General features: G+C 37.5%; 1 protein-coding gene across 2 annotated transcripts in view; it reads right to left on the bottom strand.

The window, feature by feature from the left end:
- The window catches only part of LOC144976318 (uncharacterized), a 230,156-nt gene that overhangs the window by 14,603 nt on the left and 190,553 nt on the right, over nucleotides 1–25,000 (bottom strand). For both annotated transcript variants that reach the window (XM_078920520.1, XM_078920521.1), the window contains 9 exons: nucleotides 18,472–19,665; nucleotides 17,645–17,852; nucleotides 16,920–17,291; nucleotides 16,286–16,425; nucleotides 15,745–15,972; nucleotides 13,883–15,008; nucleotides 9,747–9,924; nucleotides 8,306–8,531; nucleotides 7,213–7,854 (listed from right to left, as the gene is read on the bottom strand). In XM_078920520.1, the coding sequence (XP_078776646.1) occupies nucleotides 7,213–7,854; nucleotides 8,306–8,531; nucleotides 9,747–9,924; nucleotides 13,883–15,008; nucleotides 15,745–15,972; nucleotides 16,286–16,425; nucleotides 16,920–17,291; nucleotides 17,645–17,852; nucleotides 18,472–19,665 (4,314 nt within the window). The remainder of the gene's footprint in view (nucleotides 1–7,212; nucleotides 7,855–8,305; nucleotides 8,532–9,746; nucleotides 9,925–13,882; nucleotides 15,009–15,744; nucleotides 15,973–16,285; nucleotides 16,426–16,919; nucleotides 17,292–17,644; nucleotides 17,853–18,471; nucleotides 19,666–25,000) is intronic.

Raw genomic sequence — 25,000 nt, forward strand, 5'->3', positions numbered from 1 at the left:
AGAGTGAGAGAGTGAGTGAGAGAGAGAGAGAGAAAGAGAGTGTGTGTGAGTGAGAGGGAGAGAGAGAGAGAGAGAGAGAGAGAGAGAGAGAGAGAGAGAGAGAGAGAGAGAGAGAGAGCAAGGGCGTGGACCGATCAAAATCCATCTGCCCAAGAGAGCAATGCCCTAAGGGATATTTCACCCACCACTCAACGCATGGGAATAATGACGCAATGTCAACAAAAAGTCATCTGTCTGGATTTAGCGGCACGTACTAATGTTTATACTGGTTTTTATTGACTGAACAAACGTTTTGATCCCGAAATGTTCCGCGTTTGGTTTTGTTTGTTTTTGCTTTTTTAATTTTTTAAAATTTCAGAATTCCTATTATAATTTATTCATGCCGTTTTCCAGCCCACCCTTCCAGTAACTGAACATTCCCTTTGACTCCACCATCTGGAATATTCCTTTTTGGTACAGAGTTACATATACTATCTGCCAACGACTACGAATATTTCGTAAAACTACGACTTTCCGGGTCCTAAATTGGCAACAAAACAAAGATCTTTAATTCAATAAACTTCTGGAAAACAAGATTTGTTGCCAGAGCTAGTGTATGGAGGAGTTTAAAGTATTAATCTAATGTATTTCAACATAAATTGGTAATTTTAAAAGTGGTTATAATGTCCACTATATTATTATTTCCCCTGAAAACTACCACATGTTCCTCCTATTTAAAATAGGCAGGTCTAGCATGACCCACTGTCTCAAAGGAAAAACTGGCTGCTGGAAATGAAAACTCTAGCCACAAATATCAAGCTTGGGGTTGATTCCACTTCCTTATGGCGTAGACTGTATACAATTTCTTACATTGTAAAAACTGAAACTTGGTATTTCTTTTCGTTTCAATTCTACTTTCAATTTGAGTGTCCCCATCTTAGCCACCGTATACTCTACTTTGCTCTGGTTCCGATTCATCCCGACTTCATACCGTGTTGAGACAGTGAGTCACATTGTGTCTTTGGTTGTTATCACGTGGTCACGTGCCTGTCAAACTCTGGAAAAAACCACGTATTTGAAATTTGGACCAGAAGACTCGTCCTCCAAGTTTATCGATTGTTTTTAAAAAAATGGTTTTAAGAGTTTTAAGGCGCTTGCAACACATTAAGGTCATATCAGCGCCAGTAAAAAGGAAGAAAATGGGATAGTAAAAAGTTCTAGAATTATAATTAAAGTACCCAAGAAAAGGTAAGACAGATGGGAATTTGTTCAAATAGGAAACAGACGTAGATTCCAAGAGCAGGCTATCAAAGTACTTAGTGGTTTGAGATCACCTAAAAGTAAAAGTCTCATCCCGACACAAGCACAGGTCCCAACTAAGAGGAATACACTCAAATGTTTTCAAATCATATATAACATGTAAATAAAAGACAATACAGTGCATAACAGAGAGATGATTTACCAGGAAAAAAATACAATCTCCCAAAACTAACTATATATTTGACTGTTTCCCTCCCAGCTTGGGTATCCGGCCAGTGCCAAGACAAAACCAAGTAATTTCATTCCAAGACAATGACAGAAAGCATGTTGGAAAGATAAAGGGGGATAAAAGACAAGAGTAAGTGACCTCCCTGCCCACTATGAGAGGTCAGGAACCCCACCCAGAAGTCTGTCGATCGATTAAAATGACCCTCATCTTGGCAAAGACTCTCAAACTTGAGATTTCACGAAAGTTTTCTGGACAAAATGTTAAATATGTGATTTTTTAAAAATATATGCTTTATCAACACATCTATGAGAGTCCCATTCCAACACGGTGATGACGTCACGATGACACGCTGGTGGTTTTCTATATCCAGACAAACAGACTAGCGGATAGACAAATGGAGAGGAAGAGACGAAGAGACAGATTGATAGACGAATAGACAAAACAGATAGGCAGAGAGACAGACAGAAATATAGACGAATAGACAAAACAGATAGGCAGAGAGACAGAGAGAAATCTCTCAGGTTTAGGAGCTTGTGCAGTACATGATTTCAATGACAAATATGGCCAAGTATTGGGGAAAAGACACCATCACATGACAACACAGCAATCCGTGTGTTCATTTGGTCAGCATTACACAGTGATAATTATGCATACATCGACATGCATACAGTGTACGCTGCTTATATCACACCGCCTTGGTTCAAAGTCTATTTTCCTGACGTTCACTGTTGTAAACCAACTCATTTTTCTCAAATTTATGTGAAACAAATTACTTCTTTATTTTCATTAGAAAAATAGGCTATGTGTTTGTTTTTTGTTTTGTTTTTTAAGCGGGCCGGGGCATTCTGTTGGGTGTTTTAAACGAACCACCAGACTGCCTGGATAAGCAACGTACACTGTACCAGTTTGGAATACACTGTGCACGTTTGGCGTTACTTGAAACAAAACATTCTTTCCAAAAACGCCAGAAAGAGATTTTGTCAGTTTTCGGTTTTTCTTATTCTTTGTTTTTCGTTGTCCTTTTTTTATCTCCCTTCTTCGGGAATGAATCAATATTTATTTATTTTTATTTTCAGTTTAATTATAATTTTTTCTCATTTGTTACCCACTGTCTCCAAACGGTACAATGTCATGGATGAATTGGACTCCGACAAAAAGACTATAAGAAATACAAGCTTCAGGTGAGGATTTTCTCATCAAACTGAATGGAAATCCTCACCAAATGAAAATGTTATATATGTGGCTATAAATAGATAGACATTACCAAGTTCATCCTGACAAAATACCGTTTGGAGAAGTAGAGCCACATTTATATTACTATTTGATTTGTCACCAAAAGTCCAAGCATTTCTGTTTTTTATTTCAACGAGTTTTCACTTTTTTGTTAGTCTCCGATGTAAAAGAACTAATTAGAAAGAAACCTGTTTCCTTGTCTAGCACGCCAAACGTGCAATGTATATTCCACGAGCCATCAGGCTTCAATGGATGGTCACACCATCTTGTATCCATTTACAATTATTACATAGTATTATGGTTTGTCTCGATGATAATAATGATGATGATGACGATGATAACGTAATGGTACAGTATTTGATTATGGTGATGAATGGATGATATGGGAATTATGGGATATCGTGTCCTCCATCTTCATGGTAACATTATCATCAATAAATATTGCACATATTGTATGTATGTGTGATCATTAGGGATTTAACATTGGCTTTTACAATAATAGTTAAAATCATAGTTAGGACTGCCTGACTTGTGTTGGTAGTTTGAAACATTATAAATGGGAAAGTCCTCCAAAGAATTAAAATTCACTTTTCTTTTCTTTCTTTCTTTCTTTATTTCTTTTTAGATGTTTATTTCTTAATGAACTGCATTCCAATAAACAGCAAATAAAATATAGATTCTCTTGAATTCAACTATTTATTCACAAAACTTTACAACAAAACAGAGGAGCTGTTCTTTTTGGATAAAATCAGTTTTCTTCTTCAAATTCAACACGATTTCTTCAAAACTGTCTGAATCAAACACCTCTTGTGACAACCAAGTGAGAAAGACAAAGTGTTAGCAACAGACAATCCATTATAGAACCGGAAATAAGGAAATACAAAGATGTGATTTCATGAGGGACTATTTTATTTCATTGATTCTAATATTAGAACACGTGATGGGGATTAGTGGCAATACACACAGACACACAAACACAAACACACACACATTAGGCAATTGATTATGTGAAATAATTGGACCGTGGCTATGACGTCACGGGTCAATGGGGTCAAAGATCAGAGGTCAAATCAATGAGGCACTATTTTGTACAGCGATGACATTGAAAATAAATAGGAAATCACAGAAAACGGACATTTGAAAGCGTAGGAATACATTTATCATTTTCATTGGGAGCACATTTTTAAAATAAACAGTGACATGAAAATCAATTTTGCTGCTTTAACTGAGGGCTGAGAAAAATAAATCTATAAGTGTACATTTACGTCATAGAAACTATCACGATCAGACAAATGACGACAACAGAGCAGCATCATGGGTAACAAAACCAGAGAATATTGTTAACTTTGCCAATCTAAATGTGTAAAAATTATAATACAAAATCTACTGATGAACATTAAAACGTAGTGATAATAAATAAATAAATTTTAAAAAACAAACAAAAATAAAATCAAAAACAAATAAACTAACGGAAATTTTTAAAAAGACGTAACTTTAGACTTGTTTAAGAAATCAATATGAAAAGTGTGACGTACATATGATGACGTGTTACAAAATGTAAAAATAGATTTTGATAACTTGGTTACACGTTTGAGACAATTAGGATTTCTTCATACAACAAAGATCACGTGACCTACAGGCACGACTTGTGAAACAAGGTAGAGATTTATTAAAACTTTTTAAAAATCTTATGGCAGTGTATCCAAGCTTTAAAAAGGCAAAAATAAATAGACAAACTGGGGGGGGGGGGGGGGGTCTCATATAATGTTAGTAATAATCATTTGTGCATAATTATTAAATTAACAATATGAATATTCATGATTTTCAATATTGCTTATTATGCATTAGCTCATGATAATACACATGTGTATAGAAATGACACACTAGATCTAAAAGCTCATATTTAAAATCATTGACAACTAGCTAACACACACACACACACACACACATACATACACACACACATACCTTGTCGTGTAAATCGTCGGCTATTTGCAAGGGTGTATCATGGAACTGTCTGTCTTTATATACATGGTAAAGACCAAGAGTCACACTGGGTGTAACTAACTAGCCACAAGGATATTACAGAAACAGAAGGGGGAAAAAAACCCTACCAAAACAAACTCCAACCACCAATCAACTCCAGCCAGAGAATCGTCTGTCCATGAATGGATTGTGTGAAAGGACGTTTGACACAGATTCAGGTCATCTCTGGAAATATGTGGACATGTGTATGACACATTGGCCAATCCCACATTTATCATTGTGATATTGTCAAAACCAGTGCCTGCTCTCAAATTGGTCACAATCACGTGAAGGGACATGATCATGTCACTGGGACAACCACAACAACAACCACCACCACAACAACAACAGTAATCACATGTCCATATCATTATTTACAATTGACTATTTACAGCTATTTACAATTCAAACACAAACGCTGTCACTTAAGACATTTCATCATGGACAGACCAGACCGCCAGTAGAGAACCAAAACATACATCAAAATGTAAAAAAAAAGACTATTCAAGAAATTGTAGTCACTTTTTAAAATAATGTTGTATGGGATGGATTGGTAAAACCATTGGTATCTTCTCTCTCTCTCTCTCTCACTCTCTCTCTCTCCCTCTCTCTCTCTCACTCTCTCTCTCTCTCCCTCTCCAGAACGTTATATTAAAAAAAAAAATTAGATGTGATGTATTCATAGAGACAAATCCCTTGATAATCAAATCAACACACAAACTCTCTCTCACACACACAAACACAATCGCACCATCTGCTCTTTAAAAAAAGAGAAAACTAACTGGAACAAGGGTGTACAAAAAAAAATTGTTAGCTATGTTGGGCCATACAAAAAAAACATAAATAAATAATAATAATAATAATAATAATAATAGACCATGTCGAATGTGTCAAATGACATGCCAGGTGTGTAGTGTGTAATGTGTGTTGGATGGGGATGACATCAACACAGGGACGGACCGTGTCGAATGTCAAATGACATGCCAGGTGTGTAGTGTGTGTTGGATGGGGATGACATCAACACAGGGACGGACTGATCAGATCTAACATTTTAACATCTGTAAAGGCATTGATCACATGACTACGTATAATGCTAGTCAATGACAAAGCGTGCACACATCTGATTGGTTGTCCAACCAAAATGGCCGCTTTCTTGATTGTTTACGATATTCAATATAATAATGGGATATTAAGTCAACCATTGGGATAACATCTCATCTACTAGTAATATATATATATATATATATAAAGTAAGACAAACAAAAAGAAGAAATAAACAAAAGAAAAACCAAATGAAAATGAACAATGTTACCATAACACAATGTTAGCTGCCTCGTTAGGAAAAACTGCATTCAGTTAATCAGAAATTTTATAAAACTAAAAACAAAATAATAATAATGAACGATCCCTTCAATGGCAAAGGTAAAGTTTGTGTGTGTGACTTAAACAAACAAAAAAGTCTGATGTCACAAATTATGGACGGGCAATACCCCCTAACCCCACTGTGACAAAATTCAGAGTTAAATCTTGGGGAAAACGGGGTGTGGGGTGGGGAGTGGAAAGGGCATAATCATTTTATTATTGAAATTGGAATATCTTTTAATCCTGAAATGGGCAGACTCCATGTCTGTGTCAAATGGTCGATCCTGTCATTGACCTAGATATAACTGTTGTGACCTAGTAATCAATGACAGCTGTCACGTGACTCTAGCCTTATGACGCATGAAGTGCATCAAAAGAGCTGGGATGTCAAAGGTTATGGAAGTTCGTGCCCTAGCACTTTATCAATTGTTTATTATCATATATCAAGCGCTAGTTCTATACTGTACCCAGGCCCAGTTTGGCTTCCCGTCCAGACAACATCCAATTCCATCAAATATTTTGGTTTTTTCCTGTAGCACAGTGATGACAACGTGTCCATCTTTTATGGAAATAAATATCAACTGGTTCATCCATTTGACTTTCTAGATCGGTGACGTCATCACTGTCGTCTGTGGCTTCTAGAAACATCCAAACTAGACTTGGGGACAGTATAGAACGAACCCCTTCTGAAGTCTGCCATTTTGGTGATGGTATATAAAGTGCAAGAAAACAACCAAACATACAATACAGTGCTCACCGCTGACAGTAACAGAAATCATGGAGTCCAGGAAGTTGAAGGGTTTATGGGATTGTCCTTTTGTTTTATCTGGCAATGTGTGTATACCGTGTCATTTATAGCATTACGGGGTAGGGAATTACATCAAGAGAATGCAAAGCCCCCCCCCCCCCCTCCCAAAAAACCCCCCCCAAAAAACAAACAATAAACTAAGAAAAAAAAGCCAAAAGCCAAAATGTTTGTTTGAACCGTAACCCTCCAGTCAACCAGCTGTATATAATTCTATTGTGACAGGCGGAGAGCACGACATGTACACAAAGACAAATGGAATCTAAGGTTGTCTTTTACTTCTAGACAGCCACTCTTTCAACAACAAACTCAGCTCTACCTGTTTGATTGGGCTACTGCTGCTCTTGATGTGGCCTTGACCTTTGGCAGGGTCAGAGGGTGAGGGTGAAGGTGAGGAGGATCTGGAGACAGACAGGTCCAATGGCTGATCATCGAAGACGGGCAAGTGGTCGGGTTGTTTGCCTGTGACGTCATTGCCCGACTTACCACCAGTGACATTGGGGTCGTTGCTGGGTGCAACTTTGTTCTGGGGTTGGAGTTGCTTCTCCAGGGACTTTGAGAAGTTCAATATGGACTCTGGATCTGGTTTGGTGGACAGATGTTGTTGTTGTTGTTGAAGTAATGACTGCTGCACAGGAAGAGCAGGATTTGTAACAACAGTGTTGGTTCTAGCGTTGCTACGGGCTGTCAGATAGGATTTCAATAGTTTTGATCCAGTGGAAGAAATTTTGTCCAAGATATTGCTATTGTTGTTGGTGGTGGTGGTGGTTTCTGTCAGTAACTTTTTGGAAGGGCTTGAAGTGGTAGGCTTGGAATGGGCTGGGGGTGGAGATGAGGCTGTCACATCCAGGCTGGGCGTGTTTTCTATCTTATTGATGTACAGGCCCACTTTGTCTGAGGGGATATCGGTGTGTTTTTGGGTCATGTGTTGACGAATGCTAGTCGTGCTTGGGAATGTCATCTAATGGGATGGAAGGAAAAGACAAAGAGAAAATTATCATTTTAATTGGTTGATAGAAACAAGATTGTGTTGCATCTATTTGTAAACAGACAACAAGGAATTAAAAAACAAACCAATCAACAAACAAATGTGACCCCATCATTTCCAAACAGTATGATGTCAGAATGAACCACTGATGGAAATTGACATCACGGCCACTTTCAGGAAACTTGGAGTGGATTTCAAGTCGTCAAGGGAGAGAATAAATTAAATTCTATTTCTTGTATTGAAAAACAAAATCTAAAGTTCCTTTTTGTCATCATTTTGTTTCTAAATTCACTTGTCAGGATCTCAAATTCATCCCGACGTTATTCGTTTTTAAACCAAGGGTCACAACAAACAAATAAAATAAAAACAAAAACAAACAAAAAACTCCTCAGGCTTGGCTACCATATTCAGCCCATGTCCTCACCTTACAACTCTGACAAGCGAAGATAAATCGACATTCCTGGTTCGTCGCAATGTGTTTCTGCAAAGCAGCCACGTGGAAAAAGTCCACCCCACAAGACTTGCAGATTGCTCTCCCTTGGTCCATTCCTCCTCCAGAGTGACTTCCCTTGAGCAGGAGTTGCTGCACGTCAAACTGTCGATGGATCAGCTGATCCTTGAAGTCGTTTCTGTCCAGATTGTGTTTTTGTCTGCCAAAGGGAGAAATAAAGACAGGAATTTTATTAAATAGTCAATATTTCTCTCAGTGAAAACGGTTCAGTTTGCATTTATAAATCAATAAATCATAGATGGAAATTCAATGTCTCTGTCAGTGAATGAACAGACATGGAATTTTAACATGACTAAAAAACTGAACTGTAATTTATTTCCCATCATAATATACCAAAAGAAATATGCTTTGGTCTATTTTGACATGTGGTACTGTTGACTTGAGGCCTCTAGTAAAGCACATTGATCATATAAAGCAGATACCGCTATGTATAAAATTCCAATTTTTTTCTTCTGCTTTTCATTTTGTTGGTTTGATTTTGTTTGTTTTAGTTTTAATTGTTTTTTTTTTGTTTTATGATGTTTATCATTATCATTGTTATTGTTATTGTTATTATTATCATTATTATTATTATTATTATATTATTATTATTTATTATTATTATTATTATTATTATTATATTATTATTATTATTATTATTATTAAATTATTATTATTATTATTATTATTATTATTATATTATTATTATTATTATTATTATTATTATTATTTATTATTATTATTATTATTATTATTATTATTATCATTATATTATTATTATTATCATTATTATTATTATTATTATATTATTATTATTATTATTATTATTATTATTATTATTATTATTATTTATTATTATTATTATTATATTATTATTATTATTATTATTATTATTATTATTATTATTTATTATTATTATTATTATTATTATTATTATTATTATTATATTATTATTATTATTATTATTATTTATTATTATTATTATTATTATTATTATTATTATTATTATTATTATTATTATTATTATTATTATATTATTATTATTATTATTATTATTATTATTATTATCATCATTATCATATTATTATTATTATTATATTATTATTATTATTATATTATTATTATTATCATTATTATTATATTATTATTATTATTATTATTATATTATTATTATTATTATTATTATTATTCATTATTATTATTATTATTATTATTATTATTATTATTATTATATTATTATTATTATTATCATTATTATTATTATCATTATTATCATTATTATCATTATTATCATTATTGTTATTCATTTATTTTTTGTTTGTTTTGTTTGTAGGTTTAGCCTTTCTTTTTCTTTCTTGACCAAACCAAAACCTACCTCAAGTGTCGTTCACAGTTAGCCTTGGTGGTGAAGGAATAATCACAGAGTTTACACTTGTACGGTCTCTCCCCACTGTGTGTCCTCATGTGTCGTAACAGTGTGCTCTTGTCAGTGCTGGTGTATGGACACACTTTACACTGGAATGGGCTGGCCTCTTTATGCAGCACTTGATGGTCTGGGTAGGGGAGGGAGGGAGGGAAGGAAAAGATTGGATAGTTAGAGACTTTGTCACCTTGTCAGTTACTTTTTCATTTGTTGGGACATTGTTTTTCGTACACACATTTTTTTGTCATGTTTTAAAATACACACGTGAATGTGTCCAATAATTCAATAGTGGATCTCTGTCCTTTAGGAAATTGATTTCATCTTTGAACAATTGGAAGAAATAGGATGGAGCCGGGGTGTGGCCTGGATTTATACTGGTAGTTATCAAACACTAAAATCAACAACTATAATAATAATATAATAATAATAATAATAATAATAATAATAATAATAATAATAATAATAATAATAATATAATAATAATAATAATAATAATAATAATAATAATATAATAATAATAATAATAATAATAATAATAATAATAATAATAATAATAATAATAACAATAATAATAATAATAATAATAATAATAATAATAATAATAATAATAATAATAATAATAATAATAATAATAATAATAATAATAATAATAATAATAATAATAATAATAATCGTATTTCTGAATGGATCTAAATTCCACCAAGGATTACACCGTGTGTATAGAATTGGTATCAAATGTCAAGCATGGGTTCCAAGTAGTAGTATTATCGTGGTATTATTCCAGGGTGATTTCTATGATAAACAACTGATTTTACAGTCAAAAACATGACTTTTTTGGTTCATTAATTTATCATGATTTATTCAAGACAATAGAAATAGTTACAAAAGCGAGCAAAAACTAAAAGCTGACATTTCTGTCATTTTTAAAATTCTAGAATTGATTGTTTGTGACTTGGTTCATGTGGACTTCAAACTGGTTTGAGTTTTAGGGTCACAGGTTATGACAAGTTTGGATTTCACAACCAGTTTTGGCATATTTACTATTTCTATCTTTAACCAGTTATTTCCCATTCTCTGGAAAGACGTGGACCTATTTAAATACTTTGGCCAGAAAACTCGTCCTTCAAATATCGATGGTTTTTAATGACCCTCATCTTGGCAAATAATCTTAAACATGGGAGTTCCTTAAAGACTTCACGAAGTCCCAGGCTTGAGGGTTATCATCAACATGAGGGTCATTTTAAATCGATCGATATTTGAAGGACGAGTTTTCTGGCCAAATTTTGAAATACGTGTCTTTCCAGAGTATGACCGTTAATTGGTAAAAACCAAATGGTTTGTCTCTATAGCTCTATTTACAATCCATTATTGATAATCTATTCCTACAGTATGGACATATCCAATCTCCCATTCCTACAGAATGTCCACACATATCAATCTCCCATGCACCAGCACCAAATACGGCAATGCCAGCCAACCACAGATCCAATCTCCCATGCACCAGCACCAAATACGTCAATGCCAGCCAACCACAGATCCAATCTCCCATGCACCAGCACCAAATACGGCAATGCCAGCCAACCACAGACAAAAGACTTTTTCTACACATTCAAAAAGACAATACTGCCCTACTTTGAAGAAAACAAAACAAAAAAAAACCAAAAAACCCAAAACACGTATATAAAATTGTGGTCAGAAAACTCGTCCTTTCAATATGTATCGATGTAATTGACCCTCATCTTGCCAAAAACTCCAAACTTGGGACTTCCTTCAAGTCCTAGGTTTGAGCGTATTTGACATGATGGGGAATATTTTAATTGATGGATATTTGAAGGACGAGTTTTGTGACCATATTATTTTTTATGTTTTTTATTTTTGGTGGTTTTTTTTTAATTTTTAAAAGAATAATGCAGATTATTTCAGGTTTTCATTGCCCCTGCATGCTACAAGACGTGATATGGTAGACAAATCCCACCATGATGCAATCAAATTACTAACAAAAAAGGTAAAAATAGAAAAAGGCTTCGGATGGACTCAGTACTAACAATGGACGTTTCGGGTACAAACCCTTTGTCAGCAAAACAATAAAACAAAGGAAGGTTGAAAACAAACACATCAAGCATCCAGGAATACACAGGATATCATTCTCATTCATTCCATTTTGATTTATTGACCCAAAACGTCCATTGCCATCATTGTCCCCACCCCAAGCCTTTCCATTTTCACCCATTTGGTGGTATTTGTACAATCCTAGGCTACCATTCTCTAGTTATACCAGGACACAGTGTATAGTATAGTCATAGAGCAATTCATGCAAGGCTAGTGTTTGAACCAGATAACTGCAGCACTCTGGAAAGCTCCTATTTAAAAATTTGGCCAGAAAACTAGTCCTTCAAATTAAATATCCATCGATTTAAATGACACTCGTCTTAGCAAAAACTCTCAAACCTGGGACTTCAAGAAACTCCCAAATTTAAGTGTTTTTCCCAGGATGAGGGTCATTTAAATCTATCGATATTTGAAGGACGAGTTTTCTGGCCAAATTTTAAAATACGATTTTTTCAAGAGTACGACATTTAGCTGGTTTATCTCGTGCATTCCGATCACCAAACCCATAACCCAGTCTACATGCATGATGAATAGGAGTGGTCACGTGATCACAATGGATGGGGGATATCAATCAATCAATACATCAATCAAATACATGAAACGATGATAAAGGTGATGATATTGACGATCACAATAACAAGAATATTGAATAGATAATAAATAAACATGGACATTTATATAGAGAATTTCATCGAATTCCCGCGTGCAGCTCATTATTGAACCATTTTTTATTTGATTGAAAGTAAAAATAAAAGAAAGTAACATTAAAACAACAAATAAAGAACAAAATAAAAACAAACAAACAAAAACCAAAAAAACATCAACAAAGTGGGGAAAATTTGGCAGAAAACAACTTAACTGAATAAAAACAACAAAAATTTCATCAAAATATTAACAAAGTAGCGATTAACTGATTAAAAAAACAAAACAAAACAAAACAAGACAGATGATAGTATAATGATTGTCTTACCATAAATATAAACCATGATGTGTGTGTGTGTGTGTGTGTGTGTGTGTGTGTGTGTGTGTGTGTATGAAAGAGAGAGAGAGAGAGAGAGAGAGAGAGAGAGAGAGAGAGAGAGAGAGAGAGATCCAAAATCAAGCATGAAACCATCAGACCAATGCTATACACTACTACACATGGTACCCAAGACTACAACACAGCACAGAATATACAACAGACATAGATGTAGAATCTTACCGGTCCATCAATACTGAGACAGCGTGAGGGAAAAGTCAGAGACATTTGGTTTATTTCATCATATCGTTTCCTTGCATTCATAACTTTAATTATTCCTCTTTTTTAAAAACTTGTATTTTTCACTAAGAAAAAAAATAATTTTCTCTCCCTTCCTGATTTAAAACTAACTATTTCTTTTTTTTATTCTTCTCCTCCTCCTCATTATCACCATCATCAACATCAACATCTGGTACGTGTAATTTTATGTGTACACATATGCTACTTTTTGCGTGTATACAGACAGACCGACATACATAAGATCTTCCAAAGAAATTGATGATGCATTTGGTTTTTTTTAAATAAACGAATGATGGACTGTCAAGCTACTTTCAAACAGTCTTTATATTAAATAAGAAATAAATATGGACATTTATATAGCGCATTTCCATGGATTTACAATGCTCAATGCGCTTCATAAATTTTCATAATATATTCCCTCAGCAGGTCATATGAAACCATATTTCAATTTCATACAGTACCTGATGCCTGTTCTTTTTGTACTAACACTCTCACAATATTTATCACTGCCTATAGCCATGCACTCATTCACACCTGAGCAAAAAGGGGTCTCATATACCTTAACCAAGGACTAAATGCCATAATTTCAAGATCACTGTCACCCATCTGGGCAATGACCATACTTAACATTGCTTAACGTTTGTGAAAAGACAATACACAGTACAGTCACACTAGAGACAAACAGCATCATTAGTGATGATAAAAATCCTCAAGGACTTACTTTTCAAATCAGTCGCCGTGGACAAGACAGCATCACAGTGTTTGCAGGGAAACATGGGGGGAAGAACCTCTTCCTTGTGTTTGGTGGGCAGTGCCAGGACTGGGCTGTCTTGCATCTTGCCAGGGAACAACAACGACATCCCACTGACCTCACTCCCTATGGACGAGGCAGGAGATCTCCCAGCCTGCATTGAAGCAACGTCCAACAAAATCTCTGAACTTGGCAATGACAATTTCCCCTCTTTCCTCAATTTGAGTTCTTCCTTTTTGCCATTGTTGAAGTATTCGTTGGTCATAGGAATGGTGAGAATTTTAGTCTCTGATGTGCTAGATCTGGCATCGTCTTCGTTGTCCGTTGTCACTAGACGGGAATCAATGTCCTCGGACATGACAGATTCTGATGGGTCGTCGTCGTTGTTGACGCTGGCATTCATCATACTATCCGTGTCAAAATTTCTTTCTGATTCACACTTACTGTCTTCCTGTTTCTCATCGTCCATCACGGGCCGACTGTGGTCCTCGGACGTAATCAACCCGAACTGGGCCAGGAAATAGTTTTGTGACATGGATTCCGAACTCTCAGCTTCGTCATTCGTTTTCACCTTCTCCAATGATTCCTCAAACTTTAAATCTGAGACATGCTTGGTCATGTGTTCCTGTAGTCTGGAGGAGTCGGAAAAGTGACAGTTACATTTGGGACACTTGGTATATTCCTCTGGGACGTGACTTGCCTCATGAAGCTCTTTGGCTCCTTCCACGGGGAATTCTTTATCACAATGCTGGCATTTGAATACTGGAAACTTCTTTGCCTTCACGTCTGGGTTGTCCTCACAGAAAGCTTTGGCGATTAGAGGAAATTTTTTGGTGGTGCAGTCGGCGAAGCCAAGGTTCATAAAGCTGGACGGTTTCTTTTCGATGTCTAAAATGTCATTTTGATTGGTGGACGGGTCGACGGGAGCTGTGGCTGCTGCATCCGTTTCCATTTCTGAGATGGATGTGGATGATTCTTTGGAGGGTGGGGGTGTGTCTGACTTGGGGTCAGGTGTGGAGATGTCTTCCTGGGGCTGGTGGTGTGTCAGGGTGTGTAACAATAAACTCTCGGCTGACTTGGCCACTGTTTTACACGTCTGGAATAGGGAGAGAGAAATGACAGTGACATGTGAATACCATGCTGTAACACACATGTATGGGTCAGAAAAAGTATGGAACAGGCACTTGTATCAATCATGATGAGAAATATAGGATATGGAGATGTGCCAGATGAAAACAGAGAATAAAAAGTCATGAGGTCAGTGCTAAACTCAGGATTCAATCGACACGACACAATCCACCTGGATAGGCAGAGGGTGATGTGCCAGTTGGATCCCGATTTTTGTACTGACCCCGTGACTTTTTATTCTCTGTTTTCATCTGGCACTTCTCTATACTCTACATTTCTCATCAACACAGGCGTATGGTAATTTATCATTCATAGAAACATACCTTCTTTGTTCATGTGTTCAAAACATCTAAAATAAATATAATAAGACTGCTTCAAATTAGGGTTATGGTTAAAGAAAGGTCATTAAAAAAATATATTATTTTGACCTCAACGACATCAGCTGTATTGCAGATATACGACATACTCGTAACTATGGAATGACTTCCTCTAGGCTGTGACTGTTTGACGCCATTGACCAGGACAGATAAAGGGTGTTCACTAAGTACAAGTATCAGACATTTTATATCATGCTCATGTTTATTTCAAGTATATACGGGCTATTCATAAACTGTTTCAGATGGGGGAAAAGAACAAGCAGGAAACAGTAGTAAGCAGAATAGGTGTGTATTTTAGGTAAACGCATCCCATCCCCAAGTACTCACTTTACAGGCTGTCTCAGCCTCGGCCTCCATCTTGTCATCGACGATCACGTGACTTTCCAGGTGCGACTCCAAGGCAAACTGATTCGTGAACTCGTCTCCACATTCCCTGCACCGATGGACGCTGGGTTCCCTCAGGTCGGGGCTGGGCGCCCTGGGTGGGGGTGCCATGAACGGAGGGATGTAGGGTCTCTTGGCTAACGATTCCCCATTGAGTGGGTTCATGAATGCCTGGGTGGGGAGAAAGACATTGTGTAGAATTGAAGAATGATTATCATAACGCTTAAAACAATGCAACATCAACAATAGTAACAACATCAAAAACTACAACAACAATACTACTACTACCACTACTACTACTACTTCTACTATTACTACTAATAATAATAACACTACTACTACTACTACTACTACTACTAATAATAATAATAATAATAATAATAATAATAATAATAATAATAATAATAATAATAATAATAATAATAACAGCAACAACAACATCAACAATACTACCAACAGCACCAACTATAAGGAGAATCCTCACCTGTAAATACTGTAATCTGAGTTGTTCGTGGACGTAAGGAGACATGGGGAAAGCTGAGTGGGTGGGTGGCAGGGCCGTGTTGAAGGGAAACATGTAGTTACTCATACTCAACAATTTCAGCTGCTGACTTTTCATGTCATCTGGAAAGGTCAAAGGTTAATGTTTTAGTCGAATCGGGTGGGAGAGATAAAGAAAATTGAATAAACAATTTTGACCATAAGAAAGTGAATATGACAAGGGACAAGGACCGAAACGTCCAAATGATGCCTGAAGTGTCGTGGATATCACGTAACATTTTGGACGTCCATCAAATATCGACCGATACAAATGGCACCCATCTTGGTCAAATCCCTCAGACCTGGATTTCCTTGAAGACTTTGCAAAGCCTCAAGTTTGAGAGTTCAAATTGAAGAACTATATCTTGTTATATATCTAAAACCAAATTTGATACGGATTTGAACCCGGGAAGTGGGGGGGGGGGGGTTAAGTAGTCTTTTTGGATGCATTAGTCTAGAATCTTATAAATACATGGGATATGAAATCATAGCTATTTTGTTAAAGGTTGGTACGTAGTGGTAATTGGAAATATTTCCTACGAGTTTGAATAATGATACAATAATATAGGCACACTTACTCATATAGTGTAAAAATTCCACATTTTGGTCTGGCTGAGGTTGGGGAAGAGCGTTGCCATGGTGACCTCCCTTCCTTTTAGGGGTCGAAAGGTCATCGCGGAACGTGGACGGAAACTGTGGCTGCATGGCGCTGCTGCCGGCTGAGATGGACGAGGTGGAGGAGGACGGCGATTGGGATGGATGGTGGTGGTGGTGACTGCTGTTGTTGCTGTTGCTGTTGCTGCTGTTGTTGTTATTTTTGGACTTGTCCGACTTTCTCCCGATGGGTTTGATATTGATGCCGTTCTTCTGGTGGATCCTGGAATGTCTGTGCATGTTGCCGTTGGTGGTGAAGGACATGTCACAGATGCTGCACTTGAAGGGACGCTCGCCTGGAATGATTGATATACGTGTAGAAGGCACATGATATGATATGTATTCTCTCTCTCTCTCTCTCTCTCTCTCTCTCTCTCTCTCTCTCTCTCTCTCTCTCTCTCTCCCTACCACCCCATCTGTCTCGTTCCAAAAAAAAATTCAACGAAATAAACAAATTAAAAAATATAATAATAAATCAATTTTAAAAACTAGAAAACCCAACAAAAATTAAAAACAAAGAATTATTATTTTCCAATCAAAATTAAAACTCAATAAAACCATCCAGTCCATTGCATAGGAGTAGATAGCCGATCTTTCCTGGCAATGCTAGACAAGTATAAGATGTAACATGTTTATAATTGGTATCTACCTGAATGGACCAGCATGTGTCTGTCCAGGGAGCTCTGAGAGGACAATGTCTTCCCACAGATGGTACACGAGTTGGGCATCACTTGAAGGTGGGTCTGGTTGTGGGACCGGATGTGGACCGTCAGCTCGTGCTCGCCTGACAGTTCCAGGCTACAGATAGGACATTGGTATTTCACCTGGCCGTCGGTGGAGGCGGAGACTGGGAGGATCTGGGTGGGGGCAGGGAACGGAGGTGGTGAAATAATAATAATGATGATAATGGTGCTGGTGACGGGGATGATGATGATGATGATGATGATGATGATGATGATGATGATGATGACGATGATGATGATAATAATAATAATACAGGGCATTTATATAGCCCATAAACATGACAATGTCATATAAATATACAATTTCCCTCTTTTATGAGAAAAAAAAACATTAATAAGAATATATTTTTCCCTAAAAATCCATTTTTTTACAATAAGTAAAGGAATAAATAAACACATGTCTTTGAAAAAAAAAACAATTCAAGGCAAATAATAGAATTAAATCGAACAAGAGAGTGTGTGCATAGAAATGGTGTTAAATTAAAAATGAGAGAATGGCCATACTTTGTCCTAAGACCCGACAATTTGAGGATTGAACATAAATAATTTTATATTGTCTTCATGAATAACCAAAAAAGGCAAATTATATTCACTTACTCAGAAATAGGATTTTGGAATTGGTCTATTCAGATGTTTAAAAAAAACAACAACAAAAAAAAAAAACAAATTGTAAAAAACTTTTCAAAAAACAACAAACAAACAAAAACAAAAATAAATAAACATGATCTCTCACCTTTGACCCTCGTTTGGTATTGGCCATCTGTTTGTTGGCGATGGCAGCTTCAGCTACAGTCATGCCTTGAGATATCAACGATGCTGGGCTGACCGATCTAGAGTTGTCTCCCAGTGTCACGGAGTCTTCTTTCAATGTCTTGTCATTGGCATCAGGGACGTTGCTGTTGTTGTTGTTGTTGTTGTTGTTGTTGTTGTTGTTGTTGTTGTTGTTGTTGTTGTTGTTATCACAGTCAAAAATAGACTTTGGGATGTTGGAATCGGACAGAGTCAAAGGGAGATTATTGTTTTTAGGCGGGGGAGTGTCTTCCCTTGATGGAGGAATGGATAAAAAGTTGTCTGGGAGACCAGGTCGAGCTTCTTCTTCCTCCTCCGCTTTGTCTTTGTGAATAGTAAAGATGGCGTCGGGGTGTCTGGCCATGATGGCCGTATCAGATAAAGCTTTGGCCCCGTCGCCATGAGACATGAGTTCGTGACTCCTTTTCCTAGAGTGAGACAAAAGTTTCTGTCTCAAATGATGCTCTTGGATAAGACTCTCTGCAGTGGACACCTGACTAGGGAGCTCTCCGGGGCAAGTCTGCGGGTGTTTCTTGAGGATCTGTTCCAGATTTAGCACATACATGTTGTAGTCTTCTCCCAGCCTCTGACGGAATGTCTTCTGACTTTGTGGACCTCCACACAGAAGAGATAGGGCGACTGTCCTAGGACAAATGTCGTTTTTTATGGTGAGAGTTCCATCATCGTCTACAAAGTAGTCCACTTGTTCTATGGGAGTCTTAATGTCCCCGCAAGCTCTGATTTGGTTCATGCAGACTTGGCATTGGATAAGATCTGCTTCCGGGTGAGCGGTTTGGGCAAGTCCACGGTGGTTCCAGCGGATGCTGTTGGGAGATCGCTTTCTACGAGCCATTTCATCTAAGAGATTTGAGGATGTCGGTAGTAAGGACGGTGGTGGTGGTGGTGGGGAGAGTAAGGCTGATCTGTGAGGGCTGGAAGATGAGTGTGGTGGAGGTGGAAGGTGTGGTTTTTGTGGAAGGGGTTGTGGTCCGTATGGGAAAATGTACGTGGGGCTTGAGGTCGATTGTGGTAGAAGATTACGAGACAGTTGTGGAGGGGGTGGTGGTGGGGGTTGTAACAGAAAGTTTGGGGGTGGCTGGGTGATTGATGACAACTGGTGATGAGGAAAGGTGGATGTCTGGGGAATAGAGAAAAAAAAGAGAAGAAAAAAATCTTGATTAGCTTGTTGGAGATTTATTGTTTTTTCTTTGGTTGTTTGTTTGTTTTGTGTCTAATTGGTTGCTGGAAATGTGACAGTCAGTTTTAAGCCTTAGCATCATGACTTGAAAAAGAATATACAAGAAAACATTTTAAATACATAACTAGAACAAACCAGCCGGCAATGCATCTATTACGATGAAACACACACACACAAATCTCTCTCTCTCTCTCTCTCTCTCTCTCTCTCTCTCTCTCTCTCTCTCTCTCTCTCTCTCTCTCTCTCTCTCTCCCTCCTCCCCTCTCCCCTCCAATTCCATCTTATCGTTGACAAACTAATTTAGGTAAATTGGTGTCGAAAAGCTGACAATGAAGAAAGCGACCCATTCTATTTAAAAGCCGTGTTGTGTCGTCACCGTGACGTCACATTTGACAATGGAAAGTCAAAAAGTCTTCAAACAAAAAACCCATTAAAACTGGCGTACCCCCCCCCCCCCCCCCGGGGTGTGATAGAAGCACGTGTGGTGAGAACAACAATAAGACTAATCCCTTCCAGCTCTAAAGCTGTAGTACTATTTTATTGGGGCCCTAATTGGCTGGGAGCAATAACATCCTCGTAAAACGTTTACGCCGCGTATGAATACGATGACACTCGTAATTTGTGTACACAATCTCTTCTCACATCGTCTTGCCAAATAGGAAGGGTACACACACACACATACACACACACACACACACACAAATACACACACACGTTGTAATATCGCACACAAGACTGTTTATTGGGGGATTGGAGTAAGACACGCATTGTCTTCGGGTCCGTCTCAAGTGGTCAAGAAATGATCTGAATGACCATCTAGTGTTGGTCAGTCGTGTGGCAGGCAGGGATATGATGGCTGACCAAACACACTATGACGTGACTTGACCCATTGATCAGGGTGGACATCATAATTTGACCGATACTCAAACTGCCAGGCACGGTGTTGTGAATGGCAGTGAGTGGTGTCCATCAGTAGTACAGGGAATGGCTGGGGGGGGGGGGGGTAATGTCAATGAGTTGGAAGTAATTTAGTCTCAGGTTTATTGGAATTCAATTGGACGATTTTATCCTGGCATTTGTGACGCATCGACTCTAAAAACAAACCAATCAACAAACAAATGTGACCCATCGTCTCCAAACAGTATGATGTCAGAATGAACCACTGATGGAAATTGACATCACGGACACTTTCAGGAAACTTGGAGTTGATTTCAAGTCGTCAAGGGAGAGAATAAATTAAATTCTATTTCTTGCATTACAAAAAATCTAAAGTTCCTTTTTCTCATTCTTTAGTTTCTAAATTCACTCGTCAGGTCTAATACATCCTGCCTGACATAATACCGTTCCCAGACGATTGGTAACATGTTGTCCAAATACACACGTATGTACGTTACGATTATAGAAAAAAAAAATACCTGTTGATAACAACGTTTTGAGTGACAATTTTGAGACATTTAGAGATACACTACAAATCACAAACTACACCATATCAGGAATTGACCATTCTACCTATAGGATATGTCCATTTTTATTGTTTTCTTGTTGACTGAAGAGGGGATTTCAGCTCGAAACGCTCCAAGTTTTCCAAGTGGTTACATTTTCTTTCGTTGAATACTTAAAAATAACAAAAGACACGAACTTGAGTCACCGCCCCCATTTCGTCATTGTGTCTGGGATTATAGAACGTGAAAAAATATAAAACATAACAAACAAAACAACAACAAGAAACAAACCAAAACACAACCAACCCCATCAACAACCTTTATGCTGTAAGGTTTGGTTGGTAAATGTAATTTGCAATAATATGAGTACCGTCAACTCTTCAAAACTCCCTGTATCAATACTACAACCAATGTCAAACCTAATGGGTATCCACACCAGATGTCTTAATATCTAAACATTTCACATAATATCATGTATGACCGTAGGTCAAATAAAATAGACTATGAACACAGACACGTACGGGCAACGGCGACAAAAACAACAAAAACGAGTAGAAGTCACAAAGATGCACAACCATAACACAGGCCAAACCCCCCCCCCCCCCCCCCCCCATGGCCTTGGGCCATTGAATCCAATCTGTTGCGCCAGAGACGAGCCAGTCCTACTCTAACTACCCCTGACAACAAAAGCGCATCATTACAAGAACTTTCATCCAACAATTAGCGTCACGGGGAAGATCTTTCAAAAGCTGGCCTGGCCTTACGGTAAAACCTCTCAATTCTCACCCATTGTCCAGAGTGTCACGTTAATCCCCAAACACCGGACTACTGTCACCATTGTTGGTCAGAAAATGACAAAGAAATCACCGTCTTGCTATTATTTTATGACATAGATAAAGCTGACATCTTGTGACGTCATCACACCAAATAGAAACCTGACCAAACCATTTCTTGGACATGTCACACCTTGTGAAATGAGAGACTAAACAAACGTAATCCCCCATTTTGTGGTGATGTACTGTCTGGGTGTCTCCAGCGATGAAGACTAAAACAATGACAATAGCTCCTTCCCCACAGTACTGTAACTTACGCCTGGGGTTTATATCCAGAAAACAAAAATGGCCCAAAGAAAGGAATTTTATCAATATCTTTTTAAATTTCAATTCTCCCTTTAAAATGATTCTTACTTATTGTCAATTTATCATGGAGGAAGGGGATAAAACCTAAGGAAATGGTTGTAATAAGGACATTCTTAATATCCGTCATTGAGGAACCTCCCCCCCCCCTCCCCCCCCCCAAAAAAAAAATGGAAATAAACAAATTTAAAAACTTTACATTACACACACACACGCACACACACACACACAGAGAGAGAGAGAGAGAGAGATAGAGATAGAGAGAGAGAGAGAGAGTCATCGTACATTCCTTACCATCAATCCCCCATCACCTCAAAAGACTGAGACTCGAATAGATTTCAATGGTTTGGATGAGATGACGACTACATGGGTGTGGTGGTCTTTTTCAACAAATTCATTCCATCCCAAGTATTTATGTTCAACATTAGATAGATACGTTATTAATAATAATATGAAAAAAAAGAGCGTAGTGGGGAGGGTCGACCTTTGACATAATATGTGGATGGGATGGGGTGAGAGGGGTAATAATAATAAAAAGACAGGCTAGCTAGACATCTCTACTCTCTATCCCTATGTGTCTAGTGTCTAGATGGTTTGTGTAGACCACAACACTGTACAGGCTATGAGGGGGGCTATTGTGTAGATTCTATTCTCATCACATTTCTATCCTAGATATATTTTTCTATAATATGGTCTATGTGGTTTGACACTCGCCTTCGGACAGGAAGGCCCAGGGTTCGAGTCATGCTTTGAACGACGCATAGTTGATTTATTGGAAAAGGCTCGTTACCCACATTTTCTCGCCGTACTTAGGTGTAGAATGAGTACCTAGCCATTAACAACGGGCGAAAATGATTATTTTAATATTATTGTATTGAAAGGCTACATATCATATCTCGTTGTTGCTGTTGGTTATGGACCTCTTGCAAAGCGCTTTGAGCACGTTTGGTGGATATTTCTCGGTATAGCTGCTCCCAAGTTTGTTTTCTTTTTATTATTATTATTATTATTATTATTATTATTATTATTATTATTATTATTATTATTATTATTATTATTATTATTATTATTATTATCATAATTATCTATTATTATTATTATTATTATTATTATTATTATTATTATTATTATTATTATTATTATTATTATTATTATTGTTATTATTATTATTGCTTTTCAATGACAAAACAACCTACTCTTATTTTGGACGGAGTCACGTTGGGAAGTTTGAGTTTGTTTACTATTTGTTTGTTTGTTTCTTTCCTGGCTGTATTATTGTTAAAATAAATATTTCTTTTTTTTTTTTTTGTTGTCACAGAAGAACGAACACAGGTAAGTAAGATGACGCGGTGGTATGGGATGGAGAATAAGGATGGGGGGGGGGGGGGGAGGTCAGGTTCAAGAGTTGGTGGAGATGTAGATGTAGTCATTTCACGGATGGGTGATCACAGTCTGCTAGTCGGTGGGTGGGTGGTGATAGTGGATACGGAGACTGACCACTTGGTGGACAGTGGTCAATTAGTCTGCTGGACAACGTGGGGAGTCTGCTGTAGGACCGCTGGGGGGGGGGGGGGTGGGTGGGTTGTGGGAGGGGGGGTCATTTTGTTTTGTTTTTGTTTTTCATCATGGTGTTGGTGACATGCTACCTCAAGAACATGAATACGACGACGACGATAATTATGATGATGATGATGATGTATAAGACATGGTATGACAAATATATCCATTTCTATGTCATTTGATATATAATTTTATAAGAGTTATCAATCTATGACGTCATGACTAACCATTACAGCAGCTTTTCATAGATATGTCAATGGTAAAATAAAACAAAATAAAATCGAATTCAAAGCAGTTTGGCGATGCTCTTTATACATTCTCGGGATTAATGAAAGAAAGAACAACTACAACAACAAAAATCCCAAAAAACTTTCTTTCAGACCCCCCCCCCCCCCCCCCCCCCCTCGCCGTCTGCAGCTCGTATAGTGAAGATATTCTACTATATTCATAGGTAGTTGTCGGGCTTTGGTCCCAATGACAATACATCTGATGGCATGGGGGACAATGGAGGGGGATGGGGATGATGGGGATGACAGGTGAATACAGGTGGGTGGCGGTACGTACAATGTACCTGGTTAGATAACTCAGGTGGAAAGTCCAGTCTTGGACATTGGAGTGGATCAGTCATCACCATCGCCATCCTGGATACTGGATGGGACCAACAACTGACCGATGGGCAGTCGGAAAATACCGGGTGGGGAAGAAGAGAGTGATGGGGTGGGTTATGTTGTGGTGATTTTAGTGATGGAGGTATCGGGGTGGGGATGGATGGATGGGTATGGTCGAGGTTACGTAATATGTATTCTTCGGATGCGGACAGGTGAAAACAGAAAGGTGGGTAGTTGTTTGTTGGACGGATAGATGGATGGATGGATGGACAGATGGATGAATCTGAATATTGACGGACGTATATACGGATGGATGGACAGATGGATGAATCTGAATAATGACGGACGTATATACGGATGGATGGATGAATAGACAAATGTAGTTTAGATAGATGGGTAAATCATCAATTTTGAGAGACGTTTGGTGAGGTATAGATGGATGGATGGATGGGGGGATGGATGGATGGGGGGATGGATGGATGGGGGGATGGATTAACCGATGGACAAATGGATGGATGGGGGGATGGAT

This window comes from Berghia stephanieae, chromosome 7, assembly GCF_034508935.2.
Source record: "Berghia stephanieae isolate SIO BIC M18660-M18661 chromosome 7, UCSD_Bste_1.3, whole genome shotgun sequence".
In the NCBI taxonomy this organism is placed as follows: domain Eukaryota; kingdom Metazoa; phylum Mollusca; class Gastropoda; order Nudibranchia; family Aeolidiidae; genus Berghia; species Berghia stephanieae.